Source organism: Triticum urartu, chromosome 6A (assembly GCF_056163025.1).
Source record: "Triticum urartu cultivar PI428250 chromosome 6A, HENAU_Tu73, whole genome shotgun sequence".
NCBI classification, from domain to species: Eukaryota; Viridiplantae; Streptophyta; class Magnoliopsida; order Poales; family Poaceae; genus Triticum; species Triticum urartu.
Window position 1 is genome coordinate 284,055,607 of NC_141878.1, and position 19,635 is coordinate 284,075,241.

The window sequence follows — 19,635 nt, forward strand, 5'->3', positions numbered from 1 at the left end:
GCGAAGCCTGGATGTCCTGTGCTGCCAGTCAATCCCTTGAGAGGACAAGCAACATTGCTGCCGCCGGCTTCGCCCTCCGGCGGTGGCGTAGGAGAGGAGAGGATGGGAGGCGGCTGAGTTTTGTCGGCACAAGGGCTCGCCCGCGTCGCTCGTGGGAGCGGAACTGGACGATCCACTTCTCAGGCGAGTCAGTTCACGCCTTTACCTAGTTTTAGTAGTGTGCAGCTTGATATGTAGGGAGCAGTATTTACATCATCATAGTTGGAGAAGCGATAAAAGGAGGAAAGGTGGGTGTAGCAAACCCCCCCCCCCCCCCCCCAAAAAAAAAAGAGAGAAGTGGTTGCTTGACATGCTGATCTTTTCGGGGCAGATCATCGAAGGGGTGGTGCATGCAGATTGCTCTGACGTTTCTCCAAGAATCCAGAGACGGGGGTAGCAACCCAAAAAAAAGAGAAGTGGTTGCTCAGCATGCTGATCTTTTCAGGACGGATCACCGAAGGGGTGCTGCATGCAGATTGCTCTTGCGATTCTCCGAGAATCCAAAGAGTGGCGGGTCGAATGCATGATTGTGTTTATGGAAGAAATCTCGTCTCGGACAATGTGTTTGTTCCTTTCCAGCCATATCTCCCAAGTGATCATGATCATGAGGGATTTGGCACCTTTAGCATTGTCTGCTGTCGTTGAGCTTGAGATCGCTTCCCAAAACCCCAGTGAATTGTTAACCTCTGGCCATGCTTGGGGGTTCAGCGCCCAACACCCCAGCCAGAGCGAGGCCCGCCTCGAAATTTGCTTTGCCCCCGGGCATTGCCAGAATCGGTGCATGGAGGTCTCAAGATTCCGGGTCCAGAGAGGGCAGAAGTATTCATTCGGCCAGCCACGACATAGCAGCTGATCAGCACACCAAGTTCTGTCTTGGAGCAGAAGCCATACGAAAAACTTGCAGCGCGAAGCCCAAGCCTTCCAGAACAGGCTACGGAAGGGTGATCTAGTTCCTCCCAAGAATTGTAACTTATATGCCGGGGCAGCGCTGTATGAGCCCGAGCTCGAGACCTTCCAAAGAATTTCGTCTGGTATGTCCGGGTGAAGGACAATGGCGGACGCTCTGAGCATGCTCCAAATCAGAAGGAACTCAGCGATGTTTTCTTCCGTCAGGTGTTGGTTTCTGATGCCTGAGTCCATCTGTTATTCAGCAGGGCCTCACGCACCGATCTAGCTTTTCTTCTAGACTGCACGTAGAGCCTTGGTCCCATCAGGCACAAGGGGGTAGAGCATAGCCAGGTTCACTCCCAGAAACAGGTGGGCTTGCCCTTCCTGATATTGACTGAGGTGGCTGCAGTGAAGAGTCTCGGTCCTGCTGGTCGCACGGCAAGTCAGAGCCCACCCATGGGCGTGAGGGCGCCTGCCAGCTAAGCCAGAGCCATCGCAACTGTAGCTCGTGCTCAAACTTGTCGAGGTCGTGAATGCCCAAATCTCCCAGGGCAATTGGCGAGCAGACAGAGGTCCACTTGACCTTGCACTTTCAACCAGTAAGCTTCTCCTCGTGCACCCAGAGGAATTCTCTGCAAATTTTGTCGATTTCTTTGGAAAATCCCGTGGGAGCACGGATTGCTGTCAGGGCGAAGTCGGGGAGTGCAGGGCGAAGATGGGGAGCGCACGAGAGCCCGCCGGCCCGCATGGTTCATGAGCTTCCATCTTGCCATCTTGGCCTTGATCCGATCAAGGACGAACTGGAGATGCACGCGCCTTGTCCTTGATAGAGTGATCGGTAGCCCAAGGTAGGTGATCGGGAAACCTACCCTGCTGCCGCCAAACCCCTTAAGGATACCATCAAGTTCAATGCCCTGGCAACGGATGGGTTGATGCAAAGTCCAGTAGCACGCCCAAACTGCTCGAGGATTTGGAGAAGGTTGTTGATGTCGCCACGGTAAGGGTTTGGGAAAATGATGGCATCACCAGCATAGAGTCTGACCCACAACATCATGTCCCTCCCTGGTAGAGGGGAAAGAGCCCCCAAGGCGGCAGCAGCATCAGGTATATGTTGAAGCGGGTCGATGGCAAGGATGAACAGGAAAGGGGATAGCTGGTCCCCCCAAGCCCCGACGGTGAGCAATGGGGTCGATGGCAAGGATTAACAGGAACAGGTATAGCTGGTCGCCCCAAGCCCCGGCGGTGAGCAATGGGGTCGCTATTAACCCGTCCAGGAGGAATTGGGAGTAGTTTCCGCTCTCGTTCAGCGGTGTCACACTAAAAATTACTTGCTAGTATGTTCTTTATGTACCTGCGTTTGATCGTCTGCTAAGTGCTGAGAAAAGACTTAGTGGAGAACCAACCTGTGGTTGTATGGTTAGGAGGGTGGTTGTACCCCTATCCCACCAGGGATCAAACCCTGGGTTTGACACCCTGTGTGTCACAGGAATATTCTGCAGCAGGAGGCGAAATTTTCTTCGACAGTGAGGCTACTGTGGTGACTTCGTCAATCTTGAAGCTCTCTGTGCATCTGGTCTTTTGTGGGCACTATGTGAATGAGTGTGTACGTGCGGTTGTGCAGTACTTGGTGTTCCTAAAAAAAGGATGACTTAGTTTTTTTTGTTGTTGTATTCACAGCAAGCCCTTTAAATAATGAATTGAACAGTTGGATTTTCTCAGGCTACACAAGGTCATGTTGATCAGTTTAAATTTCTTTCGTTGATTCTTCAGCCCTAAGATTTTTTTCTCCCCTTTACTGTACTTTTATGTTATAAAGAATTTACAACGACCTGCTGTCTATGCCTTTCTAGGTCGCTTACTCATCTCTTGCTGTGATCATCAGAGATATGATACTTCAGTGCTGCACTTGAAGATTTGACCCATCGTGGTCCTAGTCCTGTTCTATCTGCTGGTGCTAGGCAGACTGAATGGCTTTCCGAGAGGAGAGATATGTGAGGTTAGTTTCTATGCTCCCCTTGTACTGAAGAGTGTTTGGTGTCTTCAAATAGAAATAGAAAATTTCATATTTCGAAGGAAAACCTACTCCACTGGGAACATATGAGGTCAGCTTCATTATGGTTTACAAAAAGTTCATGTTTGACAGATTCCGAAGTTATTATATCTAAAGAGCTGCCAAAATAAGAATCTACCTGCGCATTATTCTGACAAGTAGCCTTAGCTGTTTGTGTGTGTGTGTGTGTGTGTCAGGTTTCATGACTGGAGGTCAGAGTATTCTGTCGGTTCAGATAAGATAGTTTCAGAAGGAAGGCATACTGCATTTGACTCACTAAAGGATAAGACTCTAGGAGCCTTCTCATTCTTAGGGAACAGTTCACGCCCTGAAACCCTGAACAAATCAACACCAGAGGAAAGGAAGGCCAAAACAAGAGTTCTTGATCCTCAAGGGCCATTTTTGCAAAGATGGAACAAGATATTTGTGATATCATGTCTAATTGCAGTTTCTGTGGACCCACTATTCTTTTATATCCCAGTGATCGATGGTGTCAAGAACTGCCTATATCTGGACAAAAAGTTGGCAACCATTGCAAGTATCCTGCGCTTCTTCACAGACATCTTCTATTTGCTCCATATAATATTTCAGTTCAGAACAGGATTTGTTGCTCCTTCCAGAGTATTTGGTCGAGGTGTCTTGGTTGAAGACACCTTTGCAATAGCAAAGCGGTATCTAACTACATACTTTCTGATTGATTTTTTAGCTGTTATGCCCCTCCCTCAGGTACTTCGTATGCCATTTTCTGCATTAACCTGCAACAGTTGAACATCATGTGCTTCTTGTAGTTCTGATGGTTTTGTTAGGATCCAATAAGACTAGTTGTATGCATGCACTTTTGTACTAGTTTTCTCATGTATGATTTATTAGGAAGGCAGTAGGAACTGTTGCTGTTAGCTATTTTAGTGTACTTAAAAATTTATGGGGCCTAATGGCCCAGAATGCACAAAGATATGGACTTATGGAGCATCTATGCAATCAAGCGCATCAACGAGATGAGATGTTTAGTGTGGTTATGCACAGTAATTATAACTGCTGATAACAGAACATCAACCAATGGAATGTTGTCCTCTGGGAATTATAAGAGACAATAATTACTTGGGGCATTCTGTATTTAAAATGCTGAGTTATAAGCTAATGCTGTACTATTCATTTACTTGGTATGATTGAAGCTTTGGGATACTTATAGAACATGCCAAAAAGGGCAGATACTTTCCACCTATGACATAAAAAAGAGGTTGAATGCAGTCACTGTTCTTAACTGGGTGATACTATTCTTAAATTTGAATGAAACAAATGCGGAATATTGCGTTTTTAGAATCTCTTTTGTCACAAATATGTAACAATAACGACATCATTTCAATAACCAGGTTTTTGTATTGTTAGTGCTACCCCATCTCAAAGATTCCAAGGTTATGGAGGCAAAAGATATACTGATGGTTATTGTTACATGTCAGTACGTGCCTCGGCTCGTTCGAATAATACCACTCTACCTTCAAATCACAAGGTCGGCTGGCATAATTACAGAGACCGCATGGGCTGGTGCTGCTTTTAACCTTTTAATTTATATGCTCGCTAGCCATGTAAGTGCTCCGCTCACTAATTAGTAAGAAGAATGCAAGTTAATTTATTTCCCTTTTCTGTCTCTAAACTTAATTAATAACATCGAATTCTGAATCCATGCTGATTTGAGTTCATTGTATATAGTTTTTTCTTGATGGTAAGAGCCTAAGTGGTAACCCAATAATTATTGCTTGATAAAACTTCTCTATTTGTGACCGAAGATAATTCCCGAACGAATTTTATCATGCGATCTCACATCAATACGGATAAATTAGTAGATACAGCTAGGGCGTGTTTGGTTGCCGTAGGAGCCGGGCCTGGTTAGCTCAGCCTGGCTCAACCCAGCCTGGTTGAAGGAAAACAGGCCAAAAGTCTGACATCTGCACATTGTTTGGTTGCCCGCATTTAGGCCTCTCGCATTAGGCTAGCAATTTTGGCATATCGATTGGTTGCTTGCATTGGCTCGGCTCACGCAACTACTCGGTGTTTGGTTCGATGCAACAACTATTGTCTGGTAACCTCTTCAACTTGTTGGCGGGGTTACCAACACACAGCAGCGTGAAGAAACAATCATGCACACACAACAGAAGATAGTTTAAACCATAGCTAGCCGTAGTTTAAATAAAGTGCCACACTTAAACATATCAGTTCGGATGCAAAGCAGTACGATAAGAAACTAAACCAGATGGAGCATAGGAAGGGCAGTCCTAGACGTTGACGGTGAAGGCCTTGTCATGCTTGTTGCACTTGGTGACCACTTCAATGCCTTCGTCGTTGAAGACGATGACCTTGAGCATGTCCGGAGTGAGCAGCTTGAACGTCACCATGTAGCCGATCATGATCTGATGGATGGCGGCGAAGGGGGCCCAACCTTGATCGAGGGTCACCCTACCGTCCATCAGCCAGACAGTCACCTTCCATGAGCAGCCGGTGTTGGCCCTGAGCTTGAACTCTTGCGGCACCGCCGGGAAGTGCTTGGTGAAGTCCAGGGGCATCGGGATGCACTCAAGCTGAGGGGCAAGGATCACCTTGCAGGAGTGGGTTGGACCTCCCTCCTCATGGTAGTGGCCGTAGTTACGACACTTGCCGCAAGGGGGCTCCTCAGGCACCACATCCTCATCCGTGGCCACCTCCTCAGGCGTGGCCGGCTCAACCTCCATGGGCAGCACCACCTCCTTGCCCTTGTTGTCCGTGTCGATCTGCATTACGAAGAGCGCACATTATGAAGAGCACAAAGTTCCAAGGTTGATCGCCATTAAAACCTATCGTCCATAACCCCTTTATTTACCCATCCTCACGGTCACTACTTACCCGTCATCTCACTCAGTCATCTCTCTGTCTCTCACTCTCCCTCCTATCTACCGCCATGAACTCCAGCAGCAATCCCAACCCCTTCCCTTGGGGCATTGGATGGAGGGCTTTCTTCCTCGAGTGCTCGCTCGGTGACCGCACCAAGTTCGAGAACACCATGGAAGTCTGCTCCAACTTCACCAGCATGGCAAACATGCAAAAAGAGTTGGACGCGGTGCTGAAGAAGGCAACGCCGGAGGAGTTGAAGACGCTGATTCCTGACCTAGCGAAGGGTGCTATGTCGTCTGACATCTTCGCTGGGCCATGAATCAAGCCGACTTCGGCGACGCCCGACAGAGGTCAAGGGGGCCAAGTACATAGAGTACAGGCGTCCACACGACCATCGTGCCGCAACGTACTTCACGACATGGACTGTGGTGGCGGTGAAGGAGGAACAAGAAGCGGTGGCGATGGAGGTGGAAGAAGTTGCGGTGGCGATGGTTGTAAGGGCGCCGGAGCCAGGACACCGAAGCATGCCAATTGATCTGGACTCCGGCGAGCAAGAAGAGACGGTGGTGCAGCTCGAGGAGAAGAACAAGGGCAAGGGTAACCGCCGCTCCAAACGCCTCCAGGGTAGCCGAGGCTAAGATCTAGAACTACTGTGAAAGATTTTCCCCCAATACCCTTGTACTCAATCCCGATCGGTAACCTCAAATCCATCGGTGCCACAAACTCATGACGATGTTATGATCAATCCTATGGCTATTTACCTCGATTCCCCATTCCCCTAACGCGGATCGAACCTAAACGCGGATCGAATGCGAATGAGTACGTGAGGAGGTGAAAAAAGTGCTTACTGCCATTGTCGTGCCGGAGGTGATGATGCGGAAGCCGGTGGTCGCCTTGCTCTTCTCCGATCTGCTGCACGCCGTCGCTACCACCGCCGTCGGTGAGAGTGGGCAGCGGGGATACAAAGTGGTGAGGGGGCGGTGAGGGTAATAACTGCCGGCGCTTCGGGAAGCAACGCGGCTTCTCGAGCATGGCTCCGCGCGTGCAGTTCCCGCCGCTCACGTGCATCGAGCGGGCCTGGCTCTGGAGAAACTGCCAATTTGAGCTTTCCCAGCGAGACAAGCCCAGAGGTGCTTTAAAGTTAGTGCGATGCAGGCCCAATAGTGTATGCGGGCAACCAAACAGGCCGGATTCTTCCCGCGTGGGCTTGGTTGGACCTAATGCAGGCAACCAAACACGCCCATAAGGATTTGTTTTCGAAAAATATTCTCCTAGTGAGCATTCGAAATTTATGTTTGTGAACTTTGATTCCTCGAGGTAGTGCAAACAACAATGTCACATAGCAAAGCACATGGGATATTGTTTTTCTTTTTCTTTATGGAACACACAATGCATTTTATGATTATCACATGCTAAACCATATGCACAAACAATGAAATTGTCGTAGTGAGAAACATCTTGTCTTAAGCCGATGTCTTGGTAGATTAAAGGTCACTACTATGTGCAAATCAGTCCTTGTTTTTCACTCAGTTTTTATCATGTAAACTTGTTCTTCAAACTTCAAAGCAGAAACATGTCCCAACTTGTGAGATGAATCTATTTTTTTAACCTGCCGGAACTTTCTAAGATAAAATATGTAAAAGGTTCAAAATATTAGCAAGTTTATTCCTAAGCACAATGGTTCGCATGACATCGTGACCTTTTCGTCGACGGTGTTTCTTTGTTCGGCCAGGGCTAAAACACTTCAAATTACTTCAACCGACAACACAGTTTTTTTTACCCAGGTTCAGGCCACCGCGACATGTAACACCCTACGCCTGCTTGTGTTCTTGATCTATTGATTCCCTGCAGAAGGCGACACCTCTGCACCCTCGCCGAAGCAAGAGGAAGCTCCTTTGTCTTGATCGGCGATCAAGAAGCTCCTTTGTCTTGATCGGCGATCAAGACGGACGGTTGGAAGAGCCTTTCTTTAAAGGTTCCGACTGGGATCGGCTCCTGACGGGAAACCAGTCATGACAAGTGGTCAGCGATTCGGTTCACGTGGCGCTTCACGTGCAACATTTGCAGGCTGTCGAAATGCCGCTCCAGTTTCTTGACCTGGGCTTGGATGCTGCAATCCGTGGGTCTGAGCATTGCTACTCCTTGGACGTCTGGTTGATGAGTAGCTGTGGTACTCCTTGGACACCTGGTTGATGAGTAGTTGCGAGTCAGCTTTGACGAGTAGGCAACGGATTCCGAGGGGGACTGCGGCCCGGAGGCTGGCAAGCAGTCCCTTGTATTCGGCCATGTTATTGGTAGCATCCATGAAAAGGAGTTGGTGTTACGTATTAGAGTTGTTCGCTCGTTGGAGAGGTGAGAACAATTGTAACCCCCGTGCCTAGGAGCGTGAAGGATCCACCGAAATGCATTGTCCAGTGCTCGTGATTCTCGTGCCCTGGGGCCGCGAATAGTTCTTCCACCTTGTCTTTGGGCACACGAGTCCATTCCACCACAAAGTCGGCAAGGGTGCAACTTTTGATGGCATGGGAGCTGATCAAATGAAGGTCAAACTCCCCGATCTCGATCGCCCATTCTACAATGCGGCCGATTGTCCCACGGTCGTGAAAGATGCGATCGAGCGGGAAGGATGTGACGACGGACACCTTATGGGCTTGGAAATAATGCTACAGCTTTCTTGATGCGACCAAGATCGCGTAGAGCAACTTCTGGATCTTTGGATTCCGCGACTTGGTATCACGCAGGACTTCACTGATAAAGTAGATAGGACGTTGTACAACCCGCCCCAGAGTCGGAGACGCTTCCTCGAGCTCTTTGGTTTGCTCGAGGTCGAATGAGAGCTTGGGCTCAGACACCAGCCTAGATGAGAGCTTGCTTGGGCTTGGTCGCCTGTTTTGGGTTGGAAAGGAGCATGGGTGGGTGGAAGCTCGGGCTCATGGGCCAATGTGGATGAGAGCTTGGGCTCAACCATTAGTTTGGGGCTGGAAGGGAGGTTGGGCCCGGCCATTGGCTCTAGGCTGGAGGGGAGCCTAGGCTTAGAGGTTTGCTTGATGATGGTTGTCTCCTTTGGATGCACTGGTAGCCTAGATCCGGCGCTAAGAGTTGATGCTGATTAAGCCGGGGATTCTGACCCATGTTTGGGCTCCGACGTCTCCTCCCGCTTCACCACCAGGACGACGCTTACGACATGGGGGGGGGGGGGGGGAGGGGGAGGGTGGCGGCGATGTACAACAACAGCGGTTCCTCAGGTCTTGGTGGCAACCGCTGTTGTTGAGAAGTGAGATACCGCTTGATATTCTGGAGCACCCGATCAGCCTCGGGGGTCCACTCGAAGGGACCCGACTTCTTGAGGAGCTTGAAGATGAAGAGGCCTCGTTGCCCGAGGTTGGGATGCTTTGACGCTTGGGAGTACCGGGTTAACCTCCCGTGCCAACAACTTGAGTTGTCTGACGTGAAGTGGGCATGCAAGCGCCCCCATGGATGCACGCCACAACCTTGGATCCGTGGGAGCTAAAGAAGTCGTCTTGGCCATGGCGAGCATCATCCTCGTCGTGTATGTGGCGGAGATGGCGCTTGTTCGTACAACCCTGTGCTGCGTTTCATGTCACGGCGTGCTCGGCGTCGATTATCGGCAAATGCCTTGGTGTCTCGCCAGTCCAAGAGGGCATGTCTATCGGAGAGGTGCTCAGGGCACCACTCGTTAGTCCATTTTTTGGGGGCATCAGCCTTCCTCTTGCTGTAGGGGGTGTCACGAAGATCCCCGGCACGTACAGGAACGGAAGCAGTGATCGTGAGGTGGGGCCTGGAGCGGTGTTCTTGGTCCCGTCAAGCGAGGCTTGGCGGGCACAGCGATGGAAGACCCTTGTTGGTGCCGGGGCGGGAGGACACAAGTCTTGTTTGAACGCGGGGGCCTCTTGGCGACGGGCGATGCCCATCAACCCGACAATTTTCTGGAGCCAAAAACTCCTAGGAGACTCCTCCATCAGAACGGGAAAGTGCTGAAGGACACACGCGTTATGTAGCGCGGACGCTTGGGTTCCGTATTCGAACTCTGCCAGCAACGTGCCGACCAGTGAGTGCCCAAAGGGAGCCGGCTGCCGGATGGTGCAACGCCGTCCGAGGGGGCTTCGCCAGCTGCGCCGGAGTGCTTCGGTCTTTGCGCGGATGAGGACATGGTTGATGAAGATGATCTGAAGAGACCTGAAGCCTTAGCCCCCTAGTTGGCGCGCCAGATGTCGACGGGGAATTCGTCGATATCGAAGACCTGGGAGATCCCTCTTTTCTTTGTTCAGCCAGGGGCAAAAACACTTCAAATCACTTCAGCAAACATGTTTTTTTTTACCCAGGTTCAGGCCACCGCGAGGTGTAACACCCTACGTCCTGCTTGTGTTCTTGATCTGTTGATGTTGATATGTATGATTACAGGATGAACTCTTCCTCTCTTTTTTCCTCTGAAGTGTTGAGCGCTAGTCTACTGTAGAGCTATGCTTCTCCAAAATGTGAACCCTTTGCATGGCTTTGGTCCCCCCCTTATAAAAAGACGGGGGGCACCACAATGGCCTGCTACAAAATATGTCACAAACAAACTGAACAGTGTAGTCTGCACAGCCCATGCGGGTCCGTCAGAAAATAGATTGGCGTGCACAGGTGGTGTTTGACAAAAACAAGTCGCCCATCCGCCCACAGCTCGCAGGGCCCCATCCATCAGTGGTGGAGAGACGTGCCGCCCCCAATTGGGTTTGTAGTCAGAAAGGTGGGTTGCGCCTGTCACTTTTCTGACACATGGCAGGCTGTATCGCCTCAGAATGATGCGAACCGGCTTACTGTTCATCGTATCGTAGGTATGCAGGTAACATTTAATGTGCCGGTCGGCCCTTGGGTTCGAACCAAAACCCGAAGAGAGCCAGTCAGACCTGTATTGATACTTCACCAGTTGGTGGGTCCCCCGAAGGGCCCACAAGAGCAGAGCTGGTACTCGGGGGAGTTCGGGTGGTCGGAAAGGACCCCAACCACCTTCCTGGGTTTCTTGCACGCCGGATGCCTTTGTGCTTGGGGAGCCCACAGCAAGGTTTCCCTCCCTTTCCTTGAGCTTCGTGGTGCTGTGTTAGGCCCATCTTTAGCGGGCCTGGGGGACCCTGTTTCCCGTATCGCTGACACTTTTGGATCATATATCTGGAATATCTGATCTGGTTTGATGGTGATTTGGAAACGTTGAGGCGCTGAGCATCTTATCCAATCAAATACTGTTTTTTCTCGAAAGAGAACTGCAGAATGGAGATTATGTGGCACAATCCTCTCCCAGCTGACTTAGCAGCACTTGTGTGTGCAACTGGACTGTATTTCTGATTCTCCCAAGATTATATGATCTGCTATCCTTTCCCTAAAAAAAACTGTAGGAGAAGCCCTGTAGGTGGTGGGGTTGTACGTCCACTCCTAAGCAAATACTAGTTCACTAAGCAATATCTTCCCGAATAACTTAATGATTTTAAATCAGCCTGTATACTATGATGATTAATTTCTTCACAAGAGGGTTAATCTCTAGATGACTTGCAATTATTTGCATATATTTGGTTAGCTGATAGCCATACTCAAGATACTAAGAAGGGCTGATACTGTAACTGCTTGTAGGTGTTTGGAGCCCTTTGGTACCTTCTTTCCATTCAGCGAGAAGATACCTGCTGGAGAAAAGAATGTGGCAAGATAAACTGTAACTTTGCATCTTTATATTGCGGGAGTAATACAGCTAGAGACAATATTTTCCTGCAAAATGTCTGTCTGACAAATGGCAGCGACGATATAGACCCAACCTTTGGAATTTACCTACCGGCTCTCCGAACTGTTTCACAATCGACGAGTTTCTTTGAGAAATTTTTCTATTGCTTTTGGTGGGGTCTGCAAAGTCTAAGGTTTAGCCCCTCCCCTAACTATTTTTGTACTCCATCAAGGAATGTTGAATTCGATATTGTATTTATGTATTGGTTTACCTATCGCAGCTCTCTTGGTCAAAATCTGAAAACAAGCACTTACACATGGGAGAATTTGTTTGCTGTTTTTGTCTCGATATCGGGTTTAGTCTTATTTGCCCTTCTTATTGGTAATGTGCAGGTATGTATTTACTATGGATGCCAACTTTTGTTGTTATGTTTATTGTTGGATTAAGTGGTAATGGCTGCAATACTCATAACCCCTTTTAGCTATTTTTTTTGTTCATGTTGATGTGTTTCTCTGGCATGCTAAAATCACAATTATGAAATCTAGGTCGCTTTTCCTTGCACCCCAGCTTCGCTCCGTCCTAGTCCTTATCTCACTGTGCCATCTACCCAGAGTATATGATTTCGTTCTGTCCTAGAGCTCCTCTTTTGTACTCCTGGGAGTATGTACTCCCACCCTTAGGCTAATGTTCGGTTGCAGGGGATTAGTTCCACTAAGGGATTGGGTGATCCCCACTTGGCCACTCGACCAATTCGGTTGCTGGGGGGTTGAATCTCTGCCACTATGAGATTCCTGCTAACATCTCCCATTTGGTTAAACCCTATGTACCATTTGCATTGGTAAACCAAGTTTAACTATCAGATGTTATCTACATGGATCAAGATTTTGTGCCAACCACCACAAATTATTCATGCACAAGAAGTTGACAAGTACATAAGCAGTAAAACCAGCACAAGAAAGATAGAGAGAACAATAATGCGAAGTTATATCAATTCTAACTTCCTTCCATGAGAACAGCAATGTAGAGAGCAACAATACTCCCAGCACAACAGAGCATACCACAAACCAATACAAGACAAGTTCATAATTTTGCCAATTAATTATTTAAGGGCTGGACCAGCTCGTGCACCTGAACAAAGGTATTGATACACACGTCAACGTAATGAATTGTTTAAAAAAATAAGTGCATGAAAGACGCTTCTTTTAATTGATACTACTTCCGTCCGGATTTTTTAGTCCCGTGAGCAGGTTAGGCACGTCCTGATTTAAAAGGCCACATGCAAAACGCTCGTTCTTTTCTATTGGTCGGTGCTCTCGGTAGTTATTGCCAACGGCGGCATGCAGCAAGGTGAGCGGATAGTCATTTGCATGCAGCCAACGCATGCTTTTTGTTTTGCGAGCGGCCGCAGCGCATTAAGAGGAGGAACAAACAGAGAATTAATGGGACACGGAGAGGGATTTTACACGCCATGGTTGGTTAGACTCTTGTGGGTTACTATGCGCTGAGACGTCTTGGTACCTGCGTTTTGGTCTGGGGGGCATTAAACATGGACGGAGGTAGTAGTAAAGAAAAGCAATCAACGACTATACCGAAGATGTTGCCAACACGGAAATTCAGAATCGCGTGACACAAAAAAGAGAAAGCAGTAGAGATCACACGAGGGAACCAAATCCAGAATGACAATGGATAGACACTAGAGTCTGGTAATTTTAAATAACAGGTGACACGAATTCTTTTAACATGCATAACATGGTAAATGGTGCTTAATTTACAACAGCACTACAGCATGATACTTGTTTCAATTGGATATTGAGGGGATAGCAAGACTTTACATGACTCTTCTAGCTACAACAGTGATAGCTATTGTATTATTTCTGAAAATTAATTCCAATTACAAACAGAGAACAACCTAATGTTCCTTAAATTTTATTTTGCCTTGGAGTCCTTTTGGCTTGTAAATCTGAACTCATGTGCAGGTGATTAACCTCTACCCAAGACCATACAGATCAAGCTAGTTACTAATCAACACTACCTAGGACCATATAGATCAAGTTAGTTTCTAATCAACACTACCCAGGAGGCCAGGACTAATATCTCGAACTAATTAACTAATCACCACACTGAGAAGAACACTGCTTCCAGTAGGGATGAAAACGGCGCGGAAACGGACGGAACTGGGTCCTACCATATTTGTTTTCATATTATTTTACAGAAGCGGAAACGAATACAGAAACCCCGGAAATGAATATGGAAACAGATACTACCAGAAACAAACACGAAGCGAACACAGAGCGGACATGGAAATAAAACTGTGTGTTGATCGGAACTTAAAACCCCCTTGAATCATAGAGAAATACAGACAAAAAACAAACAAATTGATGGAATTCTTAACATGGCTACAAAATAATATGGTTGTGTTGGTAACATAGGGTAGTATTGTAGTAGTACATGACAATTCCGTATAGAGTCTAGCTGAGTATGTGTGCGGTAGTAAAAGTTGGTATTCACATGGTACGTTTTGCTCATTCTACTCATTGTGTCATTGTGTGTTGTTTGGTAGTTGGGCTACAAAGCAGCCATGGGCCTATAGTAGAAACGGAAATTTCATATTAATGGAAATACCATTTTGTTTTTGTTTCCGTTTCCACATGAAAAATTCCATTTCCATTTTCGTTTTGCAAATTTCCGTTTCCGTTTTCATATTTCCTCTCCATTTCCATTTTTCCTCCGAAAAAGTGAAAACTTTCCACTCCATTTTCATCCCTAGTTTCCAGTTTGTCATGATCACCACACTGAGAAGAACACAGCCTCCTTGCATGTTGTAGAGTCAATTCCTCTTGAACCATAGGCTCACAAGCGGCCACGCGAGTGCGTCCTAGACGCTGGCATGAACCATGAGTGTCCCATATAAGTTCAAGCTGGGTTCTTGTGCGCTGCTGCCCGCATATGTACTAGACTGACATACGCTGTTGTGTGTTTGATGGAGCAGCGAGCTGGGTTCACGTCTCATCTTGATTGGCAGATAGCCAAAGAATTAGCAGATGATACTATTGTAGATCATTTTTCTTTGAGTTTTGATCACATCGAATGCATAGAACACAATAACTCAAATAAACTAATAAAAAGTGGATTTGTACTTGGACTGATACCTCGATGATGAAACGTGAAAGGATGCGATGATATGAGAGAAAGGATGGTTGTTGACGCCAGTGTTGCCACTGCAGATAGCTGATCAAACGACGCAGCCGCTTCTCGTCCCCGCCACCACCACAACCACTGCTCACCAAGTTATGTACGTGGGGACGTGATGGATATGCATAGAATTAGAACCCCAGAGCATGTCTTCTTTGGTTCCGAAAGATGAAATAACCTAATAGACGAGGGAAGCCATCAAGACTTGAAACTATTCGTATTTTCACCCCTAACAATTTGGAACTACTTTTCAAAATCCACGTGATCCCTTCCATGGGATTTACTTGGATTAAATAATTTGATGCTAAATAGGTATTGAATGCTAGAACCTAACAGTGCTACTAAACAACAAGTGGCTGGTAATACGTACACCTTCATCACCCAGGATGCAGAATAAGTTATTCTTCACCCGAGGTAATCTTACGATCGCTTTCTAAATAAATTATGTTTAGAATATAAATAGTTACGTGCAGATTGATTCAATATGTAAAATTTGGTTTAAAAAAAATAAAAATATAGTTATAAGACCAGAAAAATCACATTTTATGTATGGTTTACACTATGTTTTTACATTCATAATTTTACGTAACATAAAATATTTTTTACGGCGAGTACATATTTTCTTACGTTCTCTTTTTATGTATGAAATAAGACAAAATTTACGAAACATAAAAATACAGTGCATTGATGTCAAAATAGAGAGGGGTGAAGAATAACTATTCCTCAACCAGGGTGACGAATAGCGTGACCCTATATATATATATATATATAGGAAGTTAGCAATATGATATGGGTATTTTGTAGGCGTACTCATTTGTATGTGTAACTGTGAAGGTATTAATTAAAGTTTGATAACAAGTTAAATGCTTGGGCAAATGTGAAATTAAACCGACAAACTGCAGTTGTAGGGTTTGACTTTTTTATTCCAAATTCTTGATATAGTGATTGGTAAACACAAGCGGAACATCTATATTTTCGTAATTTACTCTCTCGAAGTTAGATATCGAGTGGTTCTTGAAGTGTTGATATCCCTTGTAATTCTTGTTTGGATCTCCTTGAATTAGTTTTCCACGGAAATCAGATATAACTTGAAATGAGCATTCATTATCCACATATATTAGTTAAAAGTATTAAAACATCATCTTAATGTATTAAGCTATCAAAGCAAATCGCAAAGGCTGTTAGAATAAATCCGAGGCATACCGTCGATCATCCAAAGACCAAGCAATAACACGAGCACGACACCGAGATTTGTTAACGAGGTTCACCGATATGGCTACATCCCCGGGGCCTGACTATGGGTGCTCCTCCCTGTGACACCGTCACAATACCGCACACCGACCACCCAGGCGCCGCCACACGCCGTTGGCTCCCCCTTGCGTGCCTGTGCTATTATGTTGGCATAGGTTACATCGTGTGTCTACCCCCGCTATATATGAGAGGCCTAGGATACAAGTGTCCTATTAGGACACGACTCCATATCCTATATAAACACAATACAACTACAAGTCCAACTGTAACCTGCCTTGTACACAATATTCGACACAACTCCAACAAACTCCACCTTGGCGAATATTCTCCACCACCTTGAATTCGTCAATGCGTCAAACTTCCATGTACATTGGACTTGAGCTTATCCCATGAGTACCGCTGCTACTCCAAAGACTCCATATGACTCCACCTGCAACTTGTAGTCCCTTTTTTATTCCTTGACCACAGTCAATACTCGAGCAAAATTAAGTTCCTTGTTAGTCAATTTGTGCTCCCAACTTTCAGAGTTTCCGTCCGATTCCATCACACACTGATCACTGACCTGCGTGCAAGTGAACAACTCACATATTGGGTATTACACATAAGAGTTACCTGAACTCAACATCACCGCTCCTTTCTTGACCGCCTGTCTGAAACATGAAGGAATTTCACTGTTGCTTGTAGTCATCCCGAGTCAAATTCGCAGTTGTCTCATCACATGTATGACCACCAGAGCCCTGGCCCGTCTCCATGCCCCGTGCGTACCGCACGCGGTACGCACGCCTCACCGCTATTACCACGTCGAGCCTCCGCTGTCCCGATCGAATCTCAAGGGTCACAAACCCACACCACTCAACCCCCACTGCAGAGTACCACCGATCATCACCGACCGATGACAAGTTTCACGCTTTCATCAGACCATTGGGCTCCAATTCGAACTACGTGCCACTTGCTTTTTTCCCGCTGAATAGGCTTCGACTCTCTGAGCTCTTATGCCGTAGCCTCTCAATCAGCACCAAGTGAAGTCCTCCAGACTCCAGCTCCACCTTCAACATGACTCCATGGTAGATGATCAGTCCACCCATGCGCCCCGTCAACTTCAAGCTCCGTGTATACATCACCTTGAATCAACCCCGCGCCATAGTCTTGTCGAAGCCGCACAAGCCCTCGGGCATGCGCCACGTGTTTCCACACCCCAGAAGTCAGTCACCATCAGCATCACGCTCCTATGTCGTCATCGCCGATCCCACCATCGTCTTCTGTACCAACCGACTCGCGTCGATCCTTCAGACTATCTAGTCCGACCAGGCTCCCAGATCATTCCATGAATTTCCATCCATCACATGATAACACCATCATAGCTGTCATGACTTTCTGCAACACCTTCAAGCATCCATGTTGTGCCAACGAATCGTTCACTCTTGTTTGCCATAACCCAAGGCTTCCAGTTCCGTAAACTTCTTCACCTCAAACCTGATGCCCGATGGCGTCATGATTCTTTGTATAGCTGACCTTGTGAAAAAATAACCGAGCTTCCAACACGTGCTCAAGTACACTAGATGCACCAGTAGCAAATTCGTACAAAAAATCCTTCTACTCACGTGCATTAGCTCCCAGGCACAAATTCCAATGCTAGTAATTGCTTTGCCAAAACCTCCTGCTACCCAATGGAATAGAACGATGGATCTTTTCTTCCGCTGAATCGATCTGCTGCCTTGTGCTGTCATAACGAGGACTCGGTCCTCTTTTTGTCCAAAACAAATCTCAGTCCGACTGCACGCACCTGCAGCAACGCTAGCCCTGCCTGGGTCTCGTTGCCTGGCTTTGTACGCTCCATCCAGCTGGCCCATCTGGTCCACAGCGCCCACACGTCGGCCTTGGCCTGCACAAGGCCAGCCTCCCAGCTGCCAGACGATCCCACGAGCATGTACCTGCGCCCCCTGATCGCCCGATCGACCGCGATCCATCTGATCGACCGCCGCACATCCCGCGTGCGCATGCGTTCCACTGCCACGCCCCGCCGCCACGGCCACGCGTATACTCGCCTGTTGTTGATGCCGCAACTCGCCGAGATCAGTCACGTAACTCTTCTGATTGCCTTTTTCCGATCACGCCGAGAACCACGACGATGGCCGACTGCATCTCAGATTCGATCCTTCTTCTAAATCAACAATCCACGATCTCCGAATAACCTAGCTCATGATACCACTTGTTAGAATAAATCCGAGGCATATCGTCGATCATCCGAGGACCAAGCACACACGAGCATGACACCGAGATTTGTTAACGAGGTTCACTGATATGGCTACATCCTCGGGGCCTGACTACGGGTGCTCCTCCTTGTGACACCGTCACAATACCGCACACCGGCCACCCGGGCGCCGGCACACGCCGCCGGCTCCCCCTTGGGCGCCTGTGCTATTATGTTGGCATAGGTTACATCGTGTGTCTACCCCCGCTATATATGAGAGGCCTAGGATACAAGTGTCCTATTAGGACACGACTCCATATTCTATATAAACACAATACCGAAAAAGGCTTTCGCCCCGCTTTATAAATAAAGCAAACCACAGAGCACAGAGTCCACAAGGTACCACCGAACAACACACACACACAACGCCACCGCAGGCAAGGTCCAACAGACACGCACAAGAATACTACACAAGGTTCAGCTGTGGGCACAACATAACAAGCCCAACGAAGAAAAGAAGCACGCACAACACATAAACGGCGGTGGCAGCGAGGAAGAGAAGATCTAATCCTGCTCTGGGGGTGGTGGGGGAAGCGGAGGAGCCATCCGGAGAGCCATCACGCAAAGCTGGGTGATGATGGAGGTGATGGCGCCTCTCTCCCTGGGGCGGCTAAGCGGCCGCCAAAGCTGCAAGTAACCAGACCATTTGAACAAAGCGGCCGCCAACTGTAACCTACCTTGTACACAATATTCGACACAACTCCAACAAAGGCAATGTACTCAGAGTCATCACCCATGATGATCATGTCATTGACATAGTGGTGGACAAAGAGTCACTTGCCGTAAAACCAACAGTAGTTAAAATTGAGGCGGGGCGCTAAAACCAGGCACAAGGGGCTTGCTTAAGGCCATATAGAGAGCGGGGAAGACAGAATACCGTACCGCGAGGAACAAAATGCCTCACGCAGCTCAACATTAATAAGTGACATCAGGTTGAGATACAAATCAGTGGCGAACAAATGCCACATTGAGAAGGGGTGCAGACAATGGTCATGTGGGCCACATGTGCAAATTTCCCATTGTAATCATGACCGTGTCCCTTAAAGCCACGGGCTGATGGGCCACAAGACGAACCTTGTAGACCCATTACAAGTGATGGGACGAACACAGGGAGGAAAAAAACAAGATTGACGTGCCAATGCGATCAAGAGCAGCAAGCTCCTATGCCATGGCATGCTGCCATTTGGGATGAATAATATAGCATCACGATAAGAAGTTGTCTCAAGAAGAGCAACGCTAACAAAGCTATAGCGGTCAACAACCAGAAGTGGATGAGCACAAAAGCCATAAGTAGGCTCAGGAGGAGGCTGTGCATCGCCAACAGAAGGAGACGTAGTAGTCGATGAAGATGGCTCATCGGTCGAAGATGGCGCCTCAGGAGAAGGCGGCACG

The 19,635-nt window shown here is 47.6% G+C and overlaps 2 protein-coding genes across 4 annotated transcripts in view; one reads left to right on the forward strand and one right to left on the reverse strand.

Moving 5' to 3' along the window:
* Positions 1-19,635, forward strand: part of LOC125513468 (cyclic nucleotide-gated ion channel 1) — a 36,655-nt gene that overhangs the window by 1,792 nt on the left and 15,228 nt on the right. For 2 of the 3 annotated variants that reach the window (XM_087527846.1, XM_048678590.2), the window contains exons 2-6: positions 2,778-2,923; positions 3,175-3,703; positions 4,348-4,560; positions 11,465-11,742; positions 11,830-11,941. In XM_087527846.1, the coding sequence (XP_087383972.1) occupies positions 2,895-2,923; positions 3,175-3,703; positions 4,348-4,560; positions 11,465-11,742; positions 11,830-11,941 (1,161 nt within the window). In that variant the 5' untranslated portion in view covers positions 2,778-2,894. The remainder of the gene's footprint in view (positions 1-2,777; positions 2,924-3,174; positions 3,704-4,347; positions 4,561-11,464; positions 11,743-11,829; positions 11,942-19,635) is intronic. The other variant, XM_048678591.2, reaches the window with a different exon arrangement.
* LOC147965014 (putative B3 domain-containing protein Os03g0621600) lies at positions 4,567-9,528 on the reverse strand. The gene has a single exon (XM_087527847.1). The coding sequence runs from the start codon at positions 5,743-5,745 to the stop codon at positions 5,248-5,250; it is 498 nt and encodes a 165-aa protein (XP_087383973.1). The 5' UTR covers positions 5,746-9,528; the 3' UTR covers positions 4,567-5,247.